Source organism: Lepisma saccharinum, chromosome 24 (assembly GCF_977018435.1).
Source record: "Lepisma saccharinum chromosome 24, izLepSacc3.1, whole genome shotgun sequence".
In the NCBI taxonomy this organism is placed as follows: Eukaryota; Metazoa; Arthropoda; class Insecta; order Zygentoma; family Lepismatidae; genus Lepisma; species Lepisma saccharinum.
This window is the reverse complement of record NC_139252.1, coordinates 47,828,513-47,853,324: the sequence shown is the minus strand read 5'-3', so window position 1 is coordinate 47,853,324 and position 24,812 is coordinate 47,828,513. Positions and strand designations below refer to the sequence as shown.

Below are 24,812 nucleotides of genomic sequence, written 5' to 3'. Positions count from 1 at the left end.
AACGTTAAGGATATGAAAGTGGAACTAATATAATCTTTAATACCTACAATCTGTTCCAATATTGGTGTCTTCAAATTTCCCGGAAATGTTGGTATTTCTCATCGAAATTCCCTTTTCCCTTAAAATTCGGGCAGAATTTCCCTGCAAGAGGGAAATTTCCCTTCACGTGGCAACACTGCTACCTACCTGCCTTACATTGTGCTTTACTGACTTCTTGAACAAGATAACACTCCCAAACGGTAATTCCTGCATCTAGAAGTCTTGAAGGATCTATTGCCTGAATCACACTAGGCTAGATTCCCTGCTGGATTTTAAAGTTGGACTTGTTCATCTGCTAGTTTTTGTCACTCGCTCGTTAACGTACTTGCCGGTATACTTTTGCTCCCACAAGGCATTGCGCAGAACAGACGAGCTAAAAAGATGGACAATTTGACAATATTTTGTTCAACTAATATGTCCACCATTTAATACATTGGTGATAATAAGGATTTTCATTATTGGCTAATCACATCTGCCTTGTACAAATCTCATCGCTTTGGATAAATTTCTAAATATTAATGAACACGAATACACTTTTTCTTTAATCGAACAGCGTACAAAAACAACCAACACTCGGAAACCACAGAAGAAAAAACTTTCCCTTGCTAACTCACAGATTATCTTCAAATGACCAAACTTTCGCTCTGATAGGCTGTTAGGGAAGCCAATTGCAATTAGAACATGGTATAGTCTAGCAGCCAGCCTTAAATCTGATCTCCGTCTTGAAACCTTCATTTAGTCTCCAGTATTTACTCAAAACTGTCCCAATTCTATTCAACACATAAATCGCAGTACATTAATACATGATTTACATTTTACAGTCAACATACGAAAACTATCATTATACATATATAAATATTTCTAGGGAGAGGCCAAACTCCAAATCCCCTCCTTAAATACGCCAGTGAAATTCCCGAACCGTGGACGCCCTCTGGATTTTAACAGTGATTGTTTACGATGTAAACTGCTGCAAAACCATGACCTAGACGTGGCAACATTGTGTAACGTAATAGAGCACCATCAATGACCTCTTTCTTTCTGGCGGGCGAAAGTCGGTTCGGTGACCACACCAGAAGGTCGCACAAGTGAAACGCTAGCAGCGAGCCAAATGGCACGAGAGGAGGGGGAGGGAGGGGGGAGGCAGAATAATAGGAACGTCGCTTCAAGTGATTGATAATCGGATTAAGTCGTCGCTCGGGAACTGGCTGAACCAAATTGTCCCTTCGCTACTCGTCCGGTGCCGAATCAACCCGGATTCGACGTCCCCTGTCTGCAACAGAGAGGAATTATGCATTTACCTTCCATTTATTTTGACTTCCATCAAATTCCATTGCTGTCTTAAAAAATCTCTTTTTGAATCAAAAATCTATTTTTTCAACCCACTTTTTAAAAGTTCTCTCTTTTTGTTTAAATCAAATTCTTTTTGAATGAAAGTCCTCAGTATTGAATTAGAATTGTCTTTTGCAATTCGAGTTGCCCTTTCTGACTAAAGGAATGCCCTTTTTAGAAATATAAGTGCCTTGTTTGGATCGGAATTACCTTAGTTTTAATAGGAATTATCATATTTTGAATTGGAATTCTCGTATCTTGAATTGGAGTTCCTGATCTAACGGCTTCTTTATAAACTTTACCATCGCCGAACTCAGTGGCGGATTGGTTAGCATAGCGCGCTATGACGTCAGCGGTCTCTGGTTCGAATCCCTACCTGTCCCTTCATTAATTTCATCATAATATAAATCATGCACATCTTTACAATTAGCCAAAAGTTGCATAAAAGTTACGTAAAATAACTTAATCAGTCAGGAAACACTATTATTATTCACCAGGGGTCCCAGGTTCGAATCCCGGCCTGGACATGGGTGTTTGTGAGTGTCCCCATCAATTTTATCATATCATCACTCATCCTCATCTGCGCGATTAGCCAAGAGTGGAAGAAAAGTGAAGCAAAATTAAACAAGTCAATCAATCTATTATTATTATTTCTATTTTATCTATTATTATTATTATATGAGACTCTTGATTCAGACCCTCTCGAAATACATGCCTGAACATTCGATATATCGAAAATTCTCTCCAGGACGACTATTAAGCTATGAACGGGCAGGACCGTACTGTTGACAACGTTGTCTCCCAGGTATGAAGTGGAAATTCTACAAACATCTTTGCTAAAATTACAAGATATTGGTCCATTATTCTCACCTCCTTCCAGAAGAGAACGACTGTGGCGCCAGTTTGGGTTTCGGATCAAACTCAGAATCAAGATTTTCCCACAAAAAAATCTGAGACGTTCGCAAGCTTGGATGCCAGTTTCATGCCTACTGGAGCGAAGTTGACTTAAGCGTAAACAAATAAAGCTGCAAGTTGCTTTTCCTTTTAACGCTGCTTTGTTATCGCACGTTTGAGGAAATCGCAGGGAGCAGGAAATCGGTCTTTCCTTTCTAGCCGAGGCCGCGAGCAGGAGTTCGAGTCGGCAATAGTCTGTGGTAGCTTCTCCGCGTCGGATGATCGCTCTCGGTGCGTGCGTTGCGTGGGAACCGGGTGTGTGTGTGCATGAATTGGCAGAGTTTACAAGAGTGCTCCACATGTCGCGATTGTGATTTCGTGCGTCGGGAAAAGAGGGGAGGAGAGATGTAACGTTCTGTGGGGGGAACGTTTTGTGTCGGTGATGGTAGATGGAGGGAAATTTCTCTCTGTGGGAGCAGTGTTGTTCCATGAAAGTTAATTTTGTTTTGGTGCCAAGAATTTGCCAGTGGTTTCCAGATATTAGTGACATGTTTGTGCCCAGGCTTGCAATATGTGTTGATTATGGGCAGTGTTTTTGTATTGATTGACAAATATTCGTCGATAACGAGAGGGCATTTTTGCTCAGGAAGAGGAAATTTTTATATCGCAAAAGGAATTTCTTTACATCAGAGGGATGTTTATTACTTTTGAGGAAGAAATTGTGTTCCTTTTATGTGAAAAGTTGACAACCATTTTTTTTCTAAGTATTTATCGACAACGAGAGATAATTTTTGCTTCGAAAGAGAAAATTTTTACAGTGCAAAAGGAATTTTTGTATCGAAACAGTGAAATTGTCAATATTTTCCAAGAGTTTTGAGAAATTTGAACTCGCTGAGAGAATACTGAAATCCTGTACGAAGTTTTGAATCTTGCGAGAAACCTTGTTATATCAAGAGGCAATGTTTGTCTCGTGAGGGATTTTTTTACTTGCCGCGAGGGAAATTTTAAATCCCACGAGGGAATTTTCCGAGAACCATCACCGTTCCCAATCGCAGCCGCCAAAGACATTGGGGCGAGAGTGATCTTTGGAGCGGGTGTGCAGTGATCTGTGCCAGTGAGAGTTCGCGGCGATGGAAGTGGAGCGACGACCAGGATGCCGGAGAGCGAAGTCTGTGAGGATGTCCTTGCGGCTGACCCTGAGTTCGACCCTCGCGGCGGCCAGATGGAGAGCGGCGCCCAGTTCCCCCATACAGATCCTGCGAGTGTCGCAGCTGCGCAGCCCCCCGCCCCTGTCGCCGGCGTCCTCGCTGTCCACGTCGCCGCAGTCGGAACCCGAGAGCACGGAAAGGATGATGTCGGCCACCCTGTCCAGGAGCAGGAGGCACAAAAAGCCGCAAAGACGGAACTCCGTGGCGGACATTAACACCGATCGCAGTAGGTGGATATTTTTCAACCCCCTTTTCTTTTCTCTGCATCTCTTGAAGGAAATAAGCACTTGCCAGAAAGCACAGGTTTGTTTGTCCCCAAAATGCACACAATGCACTGCCATTTAAGGTTAAAATGTCCCTCATGCCCCCACAGAGTTATCGCCAGAGAATTTCGTGGACTCAGGGAAGGAGGGGGTTAATATTGACAGGTTGACCTCTGATTCGATGATCATGACCACTAAGAGTATTTTTTCATCCTACGTTTTGTCGTCTTTCTTCGTACTCTTTCTTGCTCCTTGCCTCCCTCTTTCCTCCGTTTGCCTCTTTTTTTCTTCCTCCGTTTGCCTCTTTTTTTCTTCCTCCGTTTGCCTCTTTTTTTCTTCCTCCGTTTGCATCTCTTTCCTTCATCCGATTGCCTCTTTTTCTTCCTCCGTTTGCCTCTTTCATCCGTTTGCCTCTTTTTTCTTCCTCCGTTTGCCTCTATTTTTCATCCGTTTGCCTCTCTTTCATCCGTTTGCCTCTCTTTCATCAGTTTGCCTCTTTTTTCTTCCTCAGTTTGCCTCTTTTTCTTCCTCCGTTTGCCTCTTTTTCTTCCTCCGTATGCCTCTTTTTCTTCCTCCGTTTGCCTCTCTCTTTCATCCGTTTTCCTCTTTTTTCTCTCTCCGTTTGCCTCTTTTTTTCTCTCTCCGTTTGCCTCTTTTTTTTCTCTCTCCGTTTGCCTCTTTCTCTTTCTCCGTTTGCCTCTTTTCTTTCTCCGTTTGCATCTCTTTCTTTCTGTTTTCCTCTTTTTCGTCTCTTTGCCTTTCTTTCTCCGTTTGTCCTTCTACTTGTTCCTCTTTCTATGTTTCTCATGCCTCTTCCTACCTCTTCCATTTTGCTCCTTCCTTCTCGTTGTTTCCATATCTCTTTCCTTCCTTGTTCAATCTTTCTCTGTTTTCCTCTCTTTTCTACATATTTTTTTTCTTTTTTGCTTTCTTTGTTCTTTATGTACTTTTACGTTATTTCCGGCAGTCACTATATTCTCCTGATTTTGCTCTCACTACATGCTTGAACCTAGCTCTTGCTATAAACGATTCTGAACTATTCTCATGCAGGCTGCTTTTAGGTGCTAGATCATGGCATGAGAGTGGACAATGAATACTTCGCAATCGGCTAAACACAACGGACACGCCCTTAAATAAAGAGTTTTCCAGCAGTGACGTAAAGATGTGATTGCTCACCTCACTTGAGGATTTTGATGTTAAGTACAGGTTTAACCCCGTTTTCCCTATCCATAACAAGAAAAGTATATCTTCACCGTTGAGGTTAGTTTTTTTGCTTTAAATCCGCTTTATGCATAGATACAACAATCGGGATTGGACATACAGTTTAAAGTGGGATCCGATCCCGAACCACAGTGTCTCCATCGGGGAAATCCTTGATGTATACCGGTATATGTGTGGTACCGAGGCTTGTCTTGCTTACGTACCATCCCCACATTCCGGGATTGTCGGACAATGACACGAGTCGTTCTAGAGTTGAGAAGCATTTTACACTTTACGACGCAAATTATTAAAACCCTGCTTTAGTGTGGTTGTTGGTGGTAAATCTTAGCTAAATTCTTTTCTGCTGCCTTCTTTGGCCCTCCCTTATCGATAGAACTCCGAGGCCGTACCGTAGTAATAATGTATTCCAATCCATACATGCATTGTTGTGAATGGTATAGAGCGCTTAAAGTGAAAATTTTTGGGTTGAAGGGTTGTTTGCTGTAACCGAAACCCTGAGGCTAAGTGAAGGGGGCCTCTCCTAAGTTCAACATGGTGACCAGTTTCATCCTCATCGTTGCGATTAGTCTAAAGATGCGGAAAAGCGACGTAAGTGGAGGGGACTGCCCTTACTTTTAGTTATTTACTACCCTTGCTAAATCTAAATTGAACAATTTAATTCAGAGGAGCTTGAATTAAAGTACGTTCTTATTTTTCAAATGGAAGGGATGGTGTTATAAATCCAGTTAGAAATCGTGTATTCGCTGTTGCCAAATGTGGTAAGGAGAGAGAGAAAATAAAGCCGGAAGGTAGAATGATGCAAGGTCAACCATGGTTAACTTCCTGTTTGCATAATGGAGCTTTCTGTCAGACATCCAACCCTGAATTCCGTGCATATTGACTCGCCTACACTGCTCGTCTATGAAGTGACGTTTTGTATTGTGCTTGTATGACGTCACTTTCGCGCACCTCCCCTAGGTTAATCACGTCTGAAGATGAGTGAAGAAAGTGGAACAAAAAGAAACAGCCATGCTCTTCTCAGGACTCGAACCCAGGGCTTTCTGGCATTTCGGCGCGTTGCTGTAACCACTCCGCCACGTAGAGTGAAGTAAATCTAACACTTTGCCTCGTCATATGGTCTTTGAGGGAGAATATGTATTCTCAGGTTACCCTATTCTTGTCAGGGAACGTGAACGAGACATTTTTCGAGACTTGACGAGAACGAGACAAGGTAAAATCGAGACGAGACGAGACTTAGGCTCCGAGATTTTGTTAAACTATAATTTAATTCCTTACTGTTTGGAACACACGGGAGATTGCACTACGTAGATATTTCAGCGAAAAATGCAGGCTCGGCCAAGACTGGAATTCTGGTCTCTGGCATACCGTGCCATTGATCTATGAGTTACCGAGCCATCCTGGTTAAGCCTGATTTTTCGCTCTTGCTCTTTTATATACGTGGGATTTTCTGTGTCGGCGCTACTGCAACCGGATCTGTTGCCTTTGAAACACTAATGACGTCGGCGGTTTGAAAGCCCATATTACTTTATGCGACTTATTCTGACTCTTTATAGATAGGCCATTTCGTTTGCTTGTAGTAATTGGAAACTTAGTCCATTCGTGGGAACTGCCGATCTCAATGACAAGAGTGGTTATCACAGCGCGCTACGACGCCAGGGGTTCCGGTTACGAATCCTGGCCTGTGCATGGTTGTTCTTTGCGAGTGCCCCTTCATCAGTTTCATCATATCATCCTCGTCTTCGCGATTTGCCAAAAGTGGCAGAAAGGCGAAGTAAAATCAATCAATCAGCGGGGACTGTGGCGCGGTTGCATATATTCATGATTAGGGAGCGGAAGTTGATGAAATGTCATCTTTTTTCTGGCATCTCGGATACGATGCCCATTAAATATACACAATATTACACTTCGTCTAGAACCCAAAAAAGGTCATTTGTCCCGATTTTCGGCATATTTCTGTCATTTTTCGCAATATTCGGTATATTGTTCGTCATATTTTGTCACGTCTTTCAGTTTGGTAATATTCTCGAGTCTTTTCACCAAGGTGAACATAGGCCTACATAGATCTCGCAGGATTGGAATTTAGGAGCAAAAAAAATGCTGAACTGGTGATAGTCTTTGTTGTGTCGGGGGAAACTACTAGGTGTCCGTCTGGGTAAGATAAGATTTTTCCATTGGAAATCCTCGTTGCATATTTTAATTAAATGTTCATGTGGTATCATTTGGTGCCTCTTTTTTGAAAGCCAGATTGCATTTTGTTTAATTTCCTTTTCATTTCAATTGTTAACCTGAAACTAACAAATTTAATGATCATTTTTTGCATTTTCCCCCATTTTTTAGGACATTCTATAGGTCATATACCTATATTTTTTAGGTCATCAACTTCCACTCCCTATTCATGATGTATGTAATGTTATTCGAGGGTTCGTAGCGTCGAAACGAGGCGTCAAACAGAAGAAACCTCAAGACCTCGATGCGTTATGAAAGTTTCGTGAGGTGACATGTTGAATATGTTGTTTATCCATCCTATATATTTCGAGACGAGTCCTATTGGTGAATTTTCTGTGACCACGCAAATATCAAGCTCGCTTCCACGTAGCACACCCTGGACTGCATTTTCAGACTAACGGGTCTCTGGCATATGGACTCGCAGCCAGTATAATCCTTTGTGTGACTTGTTGTGTCGTCCATATGTTTGTAATTGCCCCTTCATCCATTTAATCACCATTCATGCATATCATCGCGATTAACCAAGAGTGGCAGCAAATAAACATCAATCATGACCGAGACGAGTAATATGTCAAGTTGAAAACATCTGCGAGTATGATCTTTATGCTGGCGAGCGTGCCTATAATGCACCCGGGCAAGCTCTTGCTACGTATAAGGTTGCGCAGTTGGCTTCTGCGCAGGCCCCTGAATAAACAATAGCGTCAAACAGGCGGGGCTTTCCCTGTAACGTCATATTTGAGACTCGCATCAAGCGTCCTGAATCCAATCCAGCTCTGAAGAAAAAAGTGGTTCTGGAAAGAAAAGGAAAATACTCCCGGAGTGTCTTGAAATTTGATCACAGGTTTCTCCTGCAGCGTTTCATTACGTAACATGGTGACAGTGTTGCAGAGGATCATTCGTTGAAGTCATCCTGCTGGAAATTGTACATTTGTTCTGTCGCTGGTCTGCCAACAATGCCCTGGAGTTGGTTGCTAAACAGGCGTCGTGTGTAAGCACAGCTGTGTTTGAGAGCCAATTTGTTTCTGTTTGTTGACGATCAAGTTTAGAGCTTCGGGTAAGGGGCGGAGGCGATAAGAACCGAGATCAGCAGAAGACGAAATGGCAGATGGATGAAGGAACAGTAGGCAATTGTATCTGTCAGTGTTGCTACACGTCGAGTATTCCCTTCAAAGAGGGTTTTTTTTCGGATGGAAGGGGCAATGCTTGGAATTGCGTTTACGGGTACTTATCTGTAATATTTTCACATGATTTAGAAATACGAGTGTCATCCACAAAATAAAGACAGTTTGGTTATACAAAATGAAAAAATAAATATATTTATTGGAAAAAACAATTCTGTTACATACCTGAAGCTTCCATCACTTCTCGCCATAATCACTTCCTACATTTAAACATTTGTCGTATCTGGGCAGAGGTTCAGAATTCCCATGTTATACTCTTCTTCCGGCAGTTCATTAAGCCAGGTGGTCACTGCATTTTCCAACCCTTCATCACTTCCAAAACGTTTACCGCCCAGAAACACTTTCAGCTTAGGGAAAAGGTGGAAATCGCTAGGTCCGGACTATAGGGTGGATGATCAAAAAAATCCATCCGAATTCATCCAGCAATTCTTGAGTTGTACCAGCTGTGATGGCGGGCATTGTCGTGCAGAAGCACAATTCCTCCAGAGCGCATTCCTCGCCTGTTTTGGATGGCTCGCCGTAGTTTTCTTAGAGTCTCACAATAACGATTTGCGTTGATCGTAGTGCCTTTTGGCATGAAATCCACCAAAAGAACACCTTTACGATCCCAAAAGACGGTTACCATGACCTTTCGTGTTGAGAGTGTCTGAATTTTCTCGGTTTTCTCCATTCACTTTTAAAATAGCATTGACAGTAGACACACACACAAAGTTTCCAAAAGTCTTTATTAGTTTGCACCGATGTATGTTTTTTCCCTATGTTCGGTATCGAATATCTCTAGAGCAAGCGAACGTAAATAAGTTGCGCAAGTAGTGACTGAAGAGGGCTCGACCAACGAACGCACGAGACGGGAAGTGAGCGCATGGAGGGTACAACGCGGCTGCAGCTACCAGCCGTTTAAAGAAGCGCGCACTGCTTTGCTCCACCCACTCGCTTTCTCCCCATCTCTACCGTTATGCGCGGCCTTGCCTCAAAAATTCCAGAGACAGTGACGGCTCCCCCAATGAAAACGTGAGAGGGAACGGGATTGCGTGGATGGGGAGCGACTGCAGTTACCAGCCTTCGCAGCAGCGTATACTGCTTCGCTCTGCTCACTCGATTTCCCCCTTCTGTACCGCTATGCGCGGCCTTGCTCCAGAGATTGCCTAGACAGAGTATACATGAATTTTCATGTAAATTCATTTCTGCGAATTTGAGGAACGTGTGAACGTAATGTGTTGCAACGTTTACCCACATCCAGTGATGTGCGTTTACGCGTAAACAACGATAGTCTACATTCTACACGTAGACTATTTTATACACGTAGATGACGTAATCTATGTAAACAACATGGCGAAAGGTGATAACTTAGCAAAGGGCGTCGCGGAAGTAAAACAAAATTATACTGCGTATCAGTTGCTGATGTGTAAGGAGAACATTTCATACGCTCCCTTCCAAATTCGAACAATTTCTCACCCAGGAAAAAACCTAACATAGATAACATTCTAGTATTTTATGGGGGAAAGACTAATGTTGCCTCACGACTGCCATCTGTTGTTTTTTTTGCATACTACTCGTATTTACCTTTTTCCATAGTTGATGAGAGAAGAGAAGAGAAATTTTGTTGTAAATTTGATTCTTTTAAGTTCATTAGGAACCAGTATAGTTGAAAATGTCACTTTCCTTTCATGAAAGTCTTGAAAATTAATTTTAATGCACTTTAGATTGTCTACGTAGTCTATGTAAACTACAACCCAATGTAATCTACGCGTAGATTACGTGTAGACAACGCATGTAGACGTAAACTTATAGTGTACGACACATCACTGCCCACAGCACACCTATGACCGGGAATGTCTTTGACATATTTTACATATTTCCGCTAACAAAATGCGAAAATAATTTCTTCTGAAATCACATTTCACACTTCCTTCCCCTCCCAAAATATCCTCCTTTTTCATCCCCCCCTTTAAGTTTCTTGAACGGAAGTTTACTGCCCTTCACAGCATTTCCTGTTGTCTGATAATAGTACTAATGGCCCAGTAAGTGTCGCGAGCCTAGTTTAGTTTTGTTAGTGGCAAGAGTTGATTGCAGTGGCTTCTTAACAGTTGTCAGTGTGTGGGTCCAAGTAATCTTGTGGCTGCAGAATGAAGTCGAAACGCGCCTCACTGTTCTTGCCTTCGAGCAAGTTCAAAGCAATGTACCGTCGCTCAGTTTATGGCAAGGAGGGTTTCCGTTATTCAATGTTGATTTCCAACTCAGCGCCATCTGCGATAGACTGTCCACCCGTACGTGAAAGTAAAGGTGAGTAAAGACGAATACATTTTCTCCAGAAACCTCCCAGCGCTCGGGGCGCCGCCATCGGGCACCTTGGGTAGCGCCCAAACCTTATTTCTGATTATATAAGCGTGCCTATTTGTTTTTAAAAGAGTTCGATTTGTGCAGACAAGAATTAATTGAAGTTACTGCCGCGCAACATATTGCAAAACATGTAGCAATGTAAACTAAGAAATTACTGTTATTTTGATATCATTGTGTAGGTATTAAGGGGCTCCCGGGTCTAATGGAAGAGGAAAATCGCTTAAAATACTAATGACAATTTACCGAGCAATAAATATACATCGCAATGTACCACGCCATATACTTCCATCTAATATTATTCAACCCTTGCTATGTCAGGTAATGAATGAAAACAATGTATTGTTTATTGTGTTAAAACAAGGGGAAATGCTTCAGTTCACTGTATATTAAACTGAATACTCATAATAATAAAAAGCCGACCTCCGTGGGGGAGTGGTTAGCACAACGCTCCACGTCGCCAAGGTCCGGGTTCTTTGTGAGTGTCCCTTCATCAATTTCATCATATTGGTAGTAACGTCATCGCCTTGTAATCAAGAGGTCCCGGTTTCGATACCCGGTGGAGGCACATAGGTCTTCGGATCCCACTTAAACTGTAGGTGCATTACCGATTAGCCTTTCTGTGCATAAAGTGGACTTACAACAACAATTCATCACTCATTCACATCTTCGCAATTAGCTAAAAGTGGCAGAAAAGCGAAGTACAATACCGCCCCGCCCCCCAAAAAGGCATTGCCTGGTTGATTGATTTGATTGATTTGGTGTTTTAAGTCCACTTTATGCACAGTAAGGCTAATAGAGACTGGACCTACAGTTTAAAGTGGGATCCGAACCACTATGTGCCTCCACCGGGTATCGAACCTGGGACCCCTTGATTACAAGGCAACGACGCTACCACTGCGCCATCGGGGAGACCGGCATTGCCTGGAAATGTGAAATCAAGGTAGTGTATTTTTGTTTGGTTTTCCCAACCTAGATAATGGTTATGAATAATTAAAGGAATATATTTATGATTCAAATCTAGCGTCACGGTGACTCGTAAACACAGCGTCACACGGACTATATTGAGGTCGCCACCTTGTTTTGATTCACCCTTCAACTTGCTGTGCACATCAAACGGATGTGATGCATACAAAGGACAATTAACTGATTAATTTTACAACCAATGTTGTATGTTCAGACTGCCTCGTAACAACTATGACCCTCACATGATGACTAACAGTTTAATTACAAGTTCCTTGTTTGGTGCAGTGGGCAAAGGGGGGGGGGGGCGCAGAACCAACAAGCGGTGAAAAGCGAAGTATACTCACCTTTTGCTGCGAACAGTCGAAATTACCACTAGTCGACTCAACCTCTTTAGTTTAACAAACGTACGTACCACCTGCATCTTCGTATAAAGTTATCAATTTATACACATCAGTAGGTTAACTCAAACGGCGGGAGGATTTGGTGTAGTTTTAACACTTGCTACACTATTCCGAGCACAAATTTGTTACAGGCACTACCACTGTTCAGGTTAAATTTTTCGGTTCGAAAATTAACCGTTGGTAGTGTTGCCCACGGGACGAGACGGGACAGACTTTTAAAAATTCGAGACGAGACTGATCATGTGTCCCTTTGACAAACGAATATTTTCGAGACGAGACAGCATTTCACAGCATTTCCACGAGACGAGACAGGCCAAAGTCGTCTCGTCTCGTGGGCAACACTAACCGTTGGCCAATTTTCTTCTCAGTCATCATCGTTTCGCAGTTGTCGCTTCGGCGCTTCACCCGCTTGTCGGTTGTTTACCTCGCAGGCCAGCATTCATGGCGGCTCCATCCCATAATATATATACAGGGTAATTCAAAATGAATGGTGCAACTTTACACAGTTATCATGACATTACTATTTATGATAGAAAATCAGACAAGGCATCAACATGAAGAAAAACTGTGGACGTTTTACTCACATTACAAAGATTCAACATGGCAACCACGTGTAATCCGGTAAAGATTGAAACGATAATCAAGTACCGTACATGCTATGCACGAGACAGCAAGTCATTGTCCATGGTTTCGAAGACTCTAACAATTCACAGTTGTAACTTTGGCAAATCTTTCAGAAGGATGAAACATGTGCATTACTACCAAAGTGCTTGTGGAAATGTCTTTGCACCATTGTGAGTGAATCAGTTCTTGATAGCTCCAGTACACAATACACCTTCTACTGGTCACTAGCCAATTTGCAACACTGGCGATCCTGGTGGAAATTCGGCAAAGCAGCATAAGAAGCCCACTTAGTGAGAAGAAAACTTCCAGAGTTTTTTCTTTATATTGAGACCTTGTTTGATTTTCTATCATAAATAGTAATGTCATAATAACTGTGTAAAATTGCACCATTCATTTTGAATTACCCTGTATTTCAATAAGTTCAGTGAAACATCTATAGGTAGTTTTCAAGAGAATCTCTGGTACGAAGTCAATTTTACAGAGATGTGTTTTGTTCTCGGTCTTGTCTCGAAGTCTTGCAAATGCCTGTTTAATTCTTGATTTCATATTGATATGTGGATTTCAACCTGTAAGTTGTTGTGTGCGCATGTGTATGTAGTTAGATTGCAATTTGTCAATATTTTGCACCCGCACTCCTTATCAAAATCGTGGAACTTAAAACTTTGCTCCAGCCTCATTCTCCTACAAATCTCGAACGAGAAATATCGACTTCATCTAAAGAATAGAGTATTTCCTTTAGTCGTACCGCCACTGCAAGCCTAGCGTACATTCCCTCCATTGCTGTGACCTTCCAATGCTTCTCCGCCAGCTCGCTGGCTTTCACAACCTTCAAGAATCTTTCCTTGAGTCCTTTTCCATTGCATCCTTGGTGCTTGATCTTCGAGTGTTCATTGCTAATCAGGTGGAATTAATTTAGCTTCATTCAAGGGGAAAAGGGGGAGTGGCGCCCCAATTTCACTTGATTATTCAACCACTTTTTGCCCCTTCTAATCAAGGATATTTTCCGTTGTTTTGCGTTAAACATTTTTGACTGTTTTTTGTTAGGCATTCTGCATCCTTATTTAAATTAAGGGGGCAATAAAATGCCCTTATTTCTTACGTTCGTATACTTTTCTTCGATATCTTCAGCTAGCCCTTCGTTAAATTTATGCAAGTTAGCTTTAGTTGTAAACGTCTATAGAACTACCGCTCGATAGAGTTTCATCCGATTGGCCCGTAGAGAATAACACTATATTACCTGGAAAGGTCAAGTGTCCTAATTGCGAACACTTGCTACCTGAACACAAATAAGGCTATATTACCTGGAAGGGTCATGTGTCCTAGTTGCGAACACTTGCTACCTGATCACAAATAAGACTATATTACGTGGAAGGGTCAAATGTCCTAGTTGCGAACACTTGCTACCTGAACACAAATATTACCTGGAAGGGTCAAGTGTCCTAATTGCGAACACTTGCTACCTGAACACAAATAAGACTATATTACCTGGAAGGGTCAAGTGTCCGTAATTGCGAACACTTGCTACCTGAACACAAATAAGACTATATTAGCTGGAAGGGACAAGTGTCCTAGTTGCGAACACTTGCTACCTGAACACAAATAAGACTATATTACCTGGGATGGTCAAGTGTCCTAGTTGCGAACACTTGCTACCTGAACACAAATAAGACTATATTACCTGGAAGGATCAAGTGTCCTAGTTGCGAACACTTTCTACCTGATCACAAATAAGACTATATTACCTGGAAGGGTCAAGTGTCCTAGTTGCGAACATTGCTACCTGAACACAAATAAGACTATATTACCTGGAAGGGTCAAGTGTCCTAGTTGCGAACACTTTCTACCTGATCACAAATAAGACATATTACCTGGAAGGGTCAAGTGTCCTAATTGCGAACACATTTCGTATCTGGGGATATACAACTTCCTCTCATACTTCCTGAATAACTCTGGTGGATCTCTGATGGCTTGAAAGTTGCAGTTGAACATGTAGAAAATCCGACACAATTGAAGTCATCTTCGACAATCAGATGTGTCCATATTTTAAAGTTTACAAGTGTTATTAATACATAACGTGCAGTTAGTGGAAATTAAGTACCATGATAACAAAACTGTTAATAAGAATAATAATGATGATGTCGGCAGGACCTAAAACACAGGATAGCCTAGTGACCCAAGTTTTTGTAAATATTCCCTGAGTGCTCCTCGCAATGCTTTCGTCCAATAAAATGTATTTCTTCTTTCACTTTACACCTTCCAGATTAATTTCCATCGTAAGAATCATGACATTAGACTTTTTTGCCTCAGCCTTGAAGCCAGAGGCCTCCAAACTCACCGAAGCATTGAGCTACTTCCTACATTTGATAATGCATAACAAGCTACCAAGTGTGGAGTAATTTTTTTAATCCTTCGTTGACTTATCAAAACTTGAAGATACATAATCATTTTTACAGCACTAAGAAGCCAGGAGCTTCGGGTTCGAATCCCGACATAACTATGCGTTTTCTTTGCGAGTGTTACTTCATCATATCATCACTCACCTTCATCGTCGCCATTAGCCAAAAGTGGCAGAAAAACGGCGCTATATAACAAAAATCAAGTAAAATATAATAACATAAAAATTATTATTTTAAATTTCTCTGCAGAGAAATTAAAAACAAGAGTTTAAAACATGTAAATACTTTTCTTACAAAAACAGTAAAATTTTAACTCCCTCCCCCTCTCTCTCTCTCTCTCTCTCTCTCTCTCTCTCTCTCTCTCTCTCTCTCCTCCCTCTCTCCCTCTCCCCCCCCCCTAAGTATCATCATCTTGCTTCTTACCATGTTAATGAGAAGGGTGACACTCATTTTCATCCACAATATTTGTTAGGTTGGGTCAATATATTGGAACGAGTTGTCCAAGGTCTTTCTATCGGTAAAAGCAGATCTTTCTGCCAGTTTCACTCAAATATTGCCGCTCTTATCTGCTGTCTATTTTAGCCAAACCCATCACGAGCTACCAGTAGCTCGCGATCGACGGTTTGGCGATCCCTGCGTTAAGCTTTTTTAGGACGACTGACACTTTTGCACGTGACCTACCTAAGCTTAGCTCGCTGTTGATTTTGAGGTTCCATTATTATTCCGGTATCTCTCGTTGAAGCAGGTCCACATCTCATGTAGCAGTAAAGGATTTCGAACGAAGCACAAGCTTCTTGATGTCTATTTTTAAAACAACTGCAAGGCAAGGCAATAACACACGAAAGTTAGATTATATCGACAGAAGAAAAGTGTGAAATGACCTTGGAGGGATTTAAAAAGTAGATAATGATTGGTTGACATGTGCTTGCAATTAGCATACAGCAGGGAGGGAATTTAGCTAGAAAGTGAAAATTTACCGGCTATTCCATGTATCCATGTCCAGATATTATTAGAATTACTCCTCGTATTTAAAACAAGGAGACTTATATGTTCTGGCCATGTGGCACGAATGGGAGAGGAAAGAAGAGTTTACAGGATTCTTGTAGGGAAACGTGATGGTAAGAGACCTGTAAGAAGACGAAGATGGAGGGATAACGTTGAGATGGACCTAAAAGAAATCTGTAAGGATGGAAAAGATTGGATTTATCTTGCCCAGGATAGGGACAAGGCTTGTGTTGCTGCAGCCATAAACCTTCGGGTTTAAGAATACTAGGGAGAGCGTGTTCCATGTCGCGATTCGTGATTGGCTATGGCGATCGTTTGGTTTCGCACTTCCTATTATCGCTCTGTTTTCGCAGTTGCTTATGACACGTCAACACTTTTAGAAAAAGTGACGGAAAGCCATAAATCTGACTTCCATTTCCGTTGCTGAAACTTTAACAGGTTATTCATTGAACCTTGAAGACATCTGGATCTGGAAACATCCTTGTTTGGTTCAGATCATTACGTCATATTTGCTCCCGAAGGCTGGCCTGTCCTGATGTAACGAAGCGGCAGTAGTCCACCTTCGTAATTAACCTCTCTGTTGCGGCGACTTCGATCCGATTTCACTCATCGCCTTTCGCCTTGACAGTATGCGGAGTCAACCTCTAATTCGATAGGTACCCATCGAATGTTATTCTAAAGTCTGTTCATAGGGATTGTGCCGAGCAGGAGTTTATTCAGAATTTTACATCTGATCCGGGGTGTAAGTTCATATTCAGTCAACCTAAGTGACCAATTAGAGCTGGAAGGAGTGATCTTCCACGTAATACACCCAATTGACAACCTCATTTCCACGAGAGAACTAAATGCATCATATCGATTGATGCACCATAATGCATCGATTGATACAATAAAGTGTGTTTTGTAGCTTCTTCGAAGAATCAGATTCACATTTGATGCATTTTGGTGCATTTTTGTATGTCGTGAATGAAACACCAAAGTGCATCATTTGATTCAAGCGAGGATTTCTTTCAGTGGAGATGCACTTTAATGCATCAGCTGATGCACCTTTCTGCATCTTTTTGGATGATGCACTTAAACGTTTGGTCTGAGCTACAGACTTTATGTAGCTCAGACGAAACGTTTAAGTGCATTATCAAAAAAGATGCATGCTGGTGCATCAAAACGCATCAAGGTGCATCAAAACGCATCAGCTGATGCATTAAAGTGCATCTCGACTGAAAGAAATCCTCGCTTGAATCAAATGATGCACTTTGGTGTTTCATTCACGACATACAAAAATGCACCAAAATGCATCAAATGTGAATCTGATTCTTCGAAGAAGCTACAAAACACACTTATGGTGCATCAATCGATATGATGCATTTAGTTCTCTATAGTACACCCTGGACTGCATTTTGCAGACTAACGAGGCTCTGGCGATTGGCTATAGTCAGTATAATTCTGTGTGTTGTCCTGTATTTTGTCCTTATGTATGCTGAGTGCCCCTTTACAGCCTCAGGTTTTAACAAGCAAGTCAGAAAATTTTAATATTTTAGTTACACGACACAACAATTATATTATTTTAGTTATGATATGGGGCTGGATCCCGTATAAAGTGACGGGTGCAAAATAGCCTAAGTGTTGACGCACCCAAAATTTTAAATTCAAATCAAATTATTGACCAATTACTGTCCCCTCCGAAATTTTGAGAAAAATCAACATTTTCAAATAAATGCAACCCCCCTTGAATTGTTCCCCGATTGCAATTTTTGAAAATGACAAGTTCTAAATGTACTAAATATGCTATTGTGTATTCCGTTCCCCCCGAGAAAGCAGCTATGTACTATCCACCTTTACAATTCCAGCCCCCCCCCCCCATCAGAAAAAAATTCTACTAATATAAATTTGCTTTCCTAAGATGAGTTATGGAGACGTTCCCTATTTCATTTTCCATCGCTTCTGACAACACGTACTATTCCAGTGTCTTAGCACCAAAATTGTCGGTAAGTTGTACCACAATTATTATGGAATTTTCAAAGAATTTTAAACTTGTAAGTCCGGAGGGTTCGCAAGCGTGTGTGTGTAAATAACCTCTTCCTTGTAATTCCGTTGCTTTCTGCTTGCGGCAGCACCGTCGCTAATTACATGGCTGCAGGTTATTTTAAAGCTATTAGAGTACTTTCTACGAAAAGTAATTTTTATATTGTTGTCGTTGCACGGGATGTGAAAACAACCAACTCCGTTCCTACCAGTACAATGAATGACTTTCCTAATAGAGAGAGAGTAAAGGTGACTAAACAATAACTGCTCGGTGGATTGTGTTTCAAAGAATGCTTTGTTCATTTCATGTTAGATCTGTGTTTTTCCCACAAGTGCGAATAGTTTCAAGAGCCTGAAGAGACATTTTCGAAAGCTTCTCCTTTTGTTAAGTTCTCACTAGACACAGAAAAGGAAACTCAACAAGAAGAAACCAGTCCGACATGAGAATGTTTCCCTCCACAGCAGCAAAGAAGAAAAAGAAGAAAAATTAAAGCAGTCTGTGGAAAGGAAGTTTAAAATTCCTGGACCTACTTGTATGATGTTCTTTCCAAAGATCTTGTAAATTTACCGGGGTTCGTTGTGACCAACTGAGGAATTTTTTTCTTCCACTTAACATTTTCTTTATTTTCACAATTTTTTCATCTTAAATGCAAGTGTATACATTTAGCTATTACCATGATTTTTTTATATTTGTTCAAGTTACATCATAAGGACAGTATTTGCAAGAAAAGGGAAAAGTGTTTTGTCACAACATGCCCCAGTGTGGGGCTAGTTGTGACAAGCCGGTGGAACTTTGTGACAGTATCTAGCACTTCTGAATTACATAGTATAGATTGTGTATCATCACTGTACAGTAAATTTTAGTGATTAGATACATCATTAATTACAGCGTTAGGATGTAAAAGTTTCCTCGCTATCTGATTTTATTAATCAAGTGATACTAACACCATGTCAGGAAAATTATGGTGTAGGTCTAGTCTAATATATTAACAAAATAATAATACAGAGTGTCCGAAAAGTCACGCAACCCGGTGTTTACGACCGTATAACGGAATAGCGAAACGGAATGAGAAGAAACGCTTTCTGCCAAGAGAATGCCCTGTATATTGGGAAAATTTAGAGAGACAAACATATGTAAGAACATGCATGTTTTAATAACAAATAAGCAAAGTGTTGCCAAAGGCGGAAAAAAAATATTTGCAAATCGTGTGTATTGATGCACAGAACCCATTGAGGTAAATTATCGCAACATTTCACAATACCAACGAACAATTTGGATGGCCATCTAATGAATTTGACAGAAAAAGAACTTTGACGAAGTTTCAAAAACATTGCAGACGGGAATAAATGGGCTGTTCCAAAAATCGATGTTTTCACAATATTACGCAGGACACTGGCAACACTGTTGGTGTCACGTGTCACTAACAGATGTGTTTTACCTCAGGCTATCACACTAAGGCACTTTTAACGACAAAGGAGAAAGTTGGTTATTCTCGAACATATGCAATAAATTACATACACCTTGCAACCCTGAAATGTGGGTATCCCTAAATGCATCTCTTACGCGAGAATATGACGATGTTCGGATATATTCATCAACAATAAACACTCTTTTCTGTGTAGAATATGGCATTTTGAAAACGCACACACGATGTCAGCATAAGTAGACACAATCTGGAATGCCGTTCGCGACAAACAGCAACCACTTAAGGCACAGAACACATAACAATTGATCAGTGGCGAAGCGTCCTATGAGGCCAGGAGGCCGGGCCTACCCACGCCATTACTCTTTTAAAGGTGTATTTACTTATTTCGTCAAAACACATGTAATTCAATGGAAAAGTTTGGAATTTTCATTTATGATAATTACAAAAAAATTCTAACCCTGTTCAGTATACAAACTTTCCACGGAGTGAGGCACATTTGCTGGGGCCTCTTCTCTTCACATTCTGTCGTACGGTAGTATATGCGGGAAGCCTAATCTTACGAGTACTGTACGTATGCTTATAACGTGCTCCTGAGGCCGGCCTCGCGGTGTTACCCACTAGGACGAACAGAATGTCAGCAACGCTGCATTTCCGCCAGGGTTGGAAATTTGTAGTGTACCAGCATTTTATATAAACATTAGCCTGTGTTCGTGCAGAGAGATTTCTATTTCATTGTACATTCTCCATATTTTGTACGAAACTTAGGTTTTCCTTCCTTTCATCGACGAGAGTAATTGAAATTGAAAATTACGGAGTAGTGTAGTTCCGACTTCGTTTTCTGGCCAGAGTGCTGATGGTCTTGTCGATTCACCCAACACCGTAGCGTAAACGGAAAGTCTAAAGAACTTATATTTGTAAAGTAAGTCTTCATACCAAATTATGTAAATTAAAATGCTAGCTACGCCTTATATTTACAAAGTAGTTTTCCTTTCACTGGAAATATAATAATTTATTTTTATCGTGAACGGGGATTCCCCTCGCTTGTTCCCTCTCTGTGAAAACTTGCCTCCTGCTCAGGACGCTACAAGGTAGCGTGGCTCGGAGCGCGAGGTTCGTGGCGGTAGAGCTTTGTTTGTGATTCGTGTCGTGTGCAGCGATGAGATTTATGCAAGAAAGTGCTGGACTAAAATGCAAAAACAACAAGATCAATTGAGTGAAGATGTAATCATCGGTAAGGTAGGACCCACTTTTGGTCTTTCATATTCCCTTCTTCTAAAATGTTTTCAACTCTATTTTCCTTTGCGAGTAGCAGTGGCAAGTGACAGCAAAATTTTTAAAAAAATTAAAAGTTGTTGAAACGTTATTTAATGCGTTAACACTGTCGTCGAATAGATATTACAAGCAGACATTTCTTTATGCAGCCGACACAAGCGAAGAGGTAGGCAGTTTCGTTTACCCTGAAGGGATAACAAGAGAAGAGGGCGATCAATGAGAGTACAATGTAAGGGAAGACTTTTTTGGATTTAGGACAAAGAGTGTTATGGGGTTATTGCGGAGGCCATGTCTGTTTCAGGTCTGGCGGAACAGGCCAGTGTTGTCACTTTGGATTGGCAGAAAAGAGCTGAATTGCGCCTAAAAATTGGGATTCTATTCTTCCAAGCAACTACATTTATTATAACCTATTTATATGTTACATAGTAACCTGTCGTGTTGCCGGGTCCCAAACAGGGATCCTATGTTCTATTATCACGTAAAGGTGTCTACTAACACAAGGGGTAGAACAAACTAGGATGCGAAGTATACACACTGAATGAGAGAGGTCACCTTTACTTATGTTTTTTTCTTGAAAGCCCCGTAGTCGTCATCCTAACACGTTACGAAGCCAGGTGACCTAATTGTGGTCATGTCAATGTTTCCTCATCATCTTTAATTCATTCTCCATACATTCTCATCGTCACGATTAGCATAGATCAGAACAAATGAGACGAAAATATTCAAAATTGAAATTATGTTTACTTGCACATACAGGTGTCAGAAATTCATTTATCTAGAAAGCCAAGACTGGAATTAACTACAACCATTCCTTTAGTTAGACAACAGATAACAATGGTGTTTTCCTCGGTGCGAGGAAGTCTTGCTAAAAAAAAAAAAAACAGTTGAACGTACCAAACTGACATTCGCTGAAAGTGCGGAATTCTGTCGTCTGCTCACGGCACAAATGTCAGACTGACCCGAAAATTATGGGGGTGGGGGGGTTCTAGCCCTTTTCACCTCAATTGCAAAATAAATAAATAAATTTAGAAAAAAGCGATGAAGAATTGACAACAGTGCTCGAGCACTATTCGTTGGATTTTCGCGATGTCCCATGATTGGTAGTTCTTTCTGGAGGTGTGTGCATAAATCATGGGTTGAAAAATACAAACAAATAAAAAAACGAAATGAACAAAAATCTAGATCGATGACATCTGGTGAGTGGGAGGAGAACGTCTAAGACATAATTATCGTAATGATGACCGGTAACAACACTTTTGAAAACGTCACGCCACTGGCAAGTAAAGAAGCGGCCTGGAGGGACATTGAACCACTCTCCATGACATAGCCCCCTCCTTTTTTTTTTTTTTTTTTTTTTTTTTTTTTTTTTTTTTTTACATATTTAAGCAAATAATGGAAATTATCGCACTTTTGTGCCTACCCTGTTAGGAACTCTACGCTTCGCCACTGCAATTGATACATGTTCTTCTGTACCCACATTTCAGGGTTGCAAGGTGTATGTAATTTATTGCATATGTTCGAGAATAACCAACTTTCTCCTTTGTCGTTAAAAGTGCCTTAGTGTGATAGCAGAGCGTATAGAAGGAATAGTGTGTGCACTCCCTGAGTTGCCGTGGTCCACCGCCTAGATGGCAGTGGTGACGTTTGAGACGGCGCGGAAGATGCTCGCGTTGCTTACATAACTAACTACATAAGAAACAAAAATGCATGTTACTTACGTTTGGAGAAGAGCTCAGCAGCTTGATAGTTTGGAGAATTTCCGAGATGATTTTGCTGTCTTCGAGGCACTTAATTCCTTTCTTATCTCCTTGGTGCGGAAGAAAAATCGACATTTCAGATAGTGAAATACGAGTTTAGGTAGCGTACTCAGCACATGATCTTCACAGCATCCTAATTGAGAAGTTTTTACAGCAATTATATTTAAATTGTCCAAACACTCAAAAAATATATCACCCCATAAACTATTAGCACATGATAATTTTTCTGCAACAACTTCTTCCACTCGTAACAGCACATCATAAACGCTTGTCGATGCATAGGTAAGGTATTTATAGCCGTCGCCCGAACCAAAGTCTTGGACTTTTCACTTTTGAAATATACCGCACTATGTATACTGCCAAATGATACACCAAGTATTCTTTACCAACACTTTGTTCATTTAAGTTCGGTATGTTGTTTTCCCAGACATGTATTTGAATTTCATCTTCAACAATGGAAATTTTTTTCCCCTTACTTTATTTTCAGCTTGCTTCTTCACCGAAAGATTTTTATTTTCGGTTGCTCTTTCCAGAGTTCCCATTTGATTAACAAAAGACGGCAGAGGAGATTCAGTCCTGTATTCACAGTTTCCGCCCGAAAATAAAGCAAGTTTTGCTGACACGTAAATTGATTGCAGCATATGTAAGTGCAGAAAATCCACAGTGGAGGGATGATCGTCACAAGTGAACGACCGCAATATACCAAAATGGCGTTCTAGGGGATCTTGATTAAATTTTCCTGTCAAAACGTACTTGTAATTGTTCTTCCACAAATATTCGGACACTTCTAAAGTACTTTCTAAAGTCACTCTTAAGGACTCTAGCGTTTTTTTTCTGAAGCGAAGGAATTTCGATTATCTCTAAGGGACAGCATTCCATTTTAATAAAGTTGTATGTGCTTCTGATCCTTTATATAGTGCCTGTGCAGGAGTGAATGAATTTAATGCGTCAACCAGGCAGTTCAGGTCCCTTGTGAAATTTTCCGTGTTTCACTGCCTTCTAACCCCTCTGCATTAATACTCCGATAAAATTTTATTCCATTAGCCACAAATCTGCTGAACAGCTGCAGTGCGAGTCTTACATTCATTCGTTGGAATGAATTAGGATCCAAATGTGGTGCGTCTGAAAATGCCCAAAGCTTTCTACTAGAGTCAGCTGGATCAGAGCACTTAAGATTGTTTCTGTTTCCGGAAATTCATAAGCATTTTCAGAACTTTTTGTTAGATTGGCTACCGTCAGATGTAAAACCAATAATTCTGACCCCTGCTTTTTCCAAATGTATGATAACCTGGATAAGTATTTTTGTGAGAATGTCACCAGGGGTGGCATTCCTCCTAGCATATACTGCTATGGGTTGAATCCAATTATACAGAAAAGGAACAAACATAAAAACTAGAGCATGATTTGCTAATCGATTCTTGCTTTCGTCTGGAGTATGATTTCCCAAATCAAGAAAGCCGTCTATTTTTAAGGAATTCGAGTTAAACTGGATTGCTTCCCTAAGTTTAACTTCATCAAAAATCAGCATTCCGCTACGCTCATTCTCATTCTTTTCACTAAAAAAATGTGTTATAACGTCGATGGCATGGCAAATCGTGATGCAAACAGTGTCTATACCCCAAACTAGTCACAACGGATCAATCACAAATCTAACGACACTAAACTCAATAACGTAACAACGTTGTCATTAATAAAAGTACAAAATGTTATTCTAGCACAACAAAACACAACGCTCTACATAAAGCGCGGCCGCACTGCAAGCAGAAGACGCTCGTCGCAAGCGAAGGTGCTGCCAGTGTTTCGGTGGGGCACCGCTCTGTTCACTTCGCTTACGGGAAGAAACCGAAGTGCGCACACTTTCTCTTCTATACGCTCTGGTGATAGCCTGAGGTAAAACACATCTGTTATACGACGCACGCTTTTAGAAGCGATATCGGGCGGGGCCACACAGAGGGTGTGTGTGGCGATCAGCCAATGGCAGGAGTGCAACGTTGTACAGTTAGGAGACTGCAGCGCGGATGTTAATAGCCGTGATCTGTATTTTTCTTGCGTGCAAGACGTATTCATAAAATTCGCCACATTAAGGTTCATCATAAGATGGGGAAATACATTTTGAACCTGACTATCCAAGTCCCATGAATTTCCGTCGCCTACAGCCGGAGTTATCGCTCCTTGAAGAAACAAGGGAAACATCATCTTTCATTTCCTTCCGCCTGTTTTTTTTTTCGTTGCCACCGTGTTGAC

At 41.1% G+C, this 24,812-nt stretch overlaps 1 protein-coding gene across 5 annotated transcripts in view; it reads left to right on the top strand.

The window, feature by feature from the left end:
- wake (ankyrin repeat and fibronectin type III domain containing protein wide awake) overlaps nucleotides 1-24,812 on the top strand; it is a 727,887-nt gene that overhangs the window by 628,468 nt on the left and 74,607 nt on the right. The window contains exon 1 of one of the 5 annotated variants that reach the window (XM_083110520.1): nucleotides 3,320-3,696. The exons of 3 other annotated variants lie outside the window; for them this stretch is intronic. In XM_083110520.1, coding sequence (XP_082966646.1) covers nucleotides 3,393-3,696 — 304 coding nt within the window. In that variant the 5' untranslated portion in view covers nucleotides 3,320-3,392. Of the gene's footprint in view, nucleotides 1-3,319; nucleotides 3,697-20,753; nucleotides 20,776-24,812 lie in introns of those variants that run through there. One more of the 5 variants, XM_083110524.1, reaches the window with a different exon arrangement.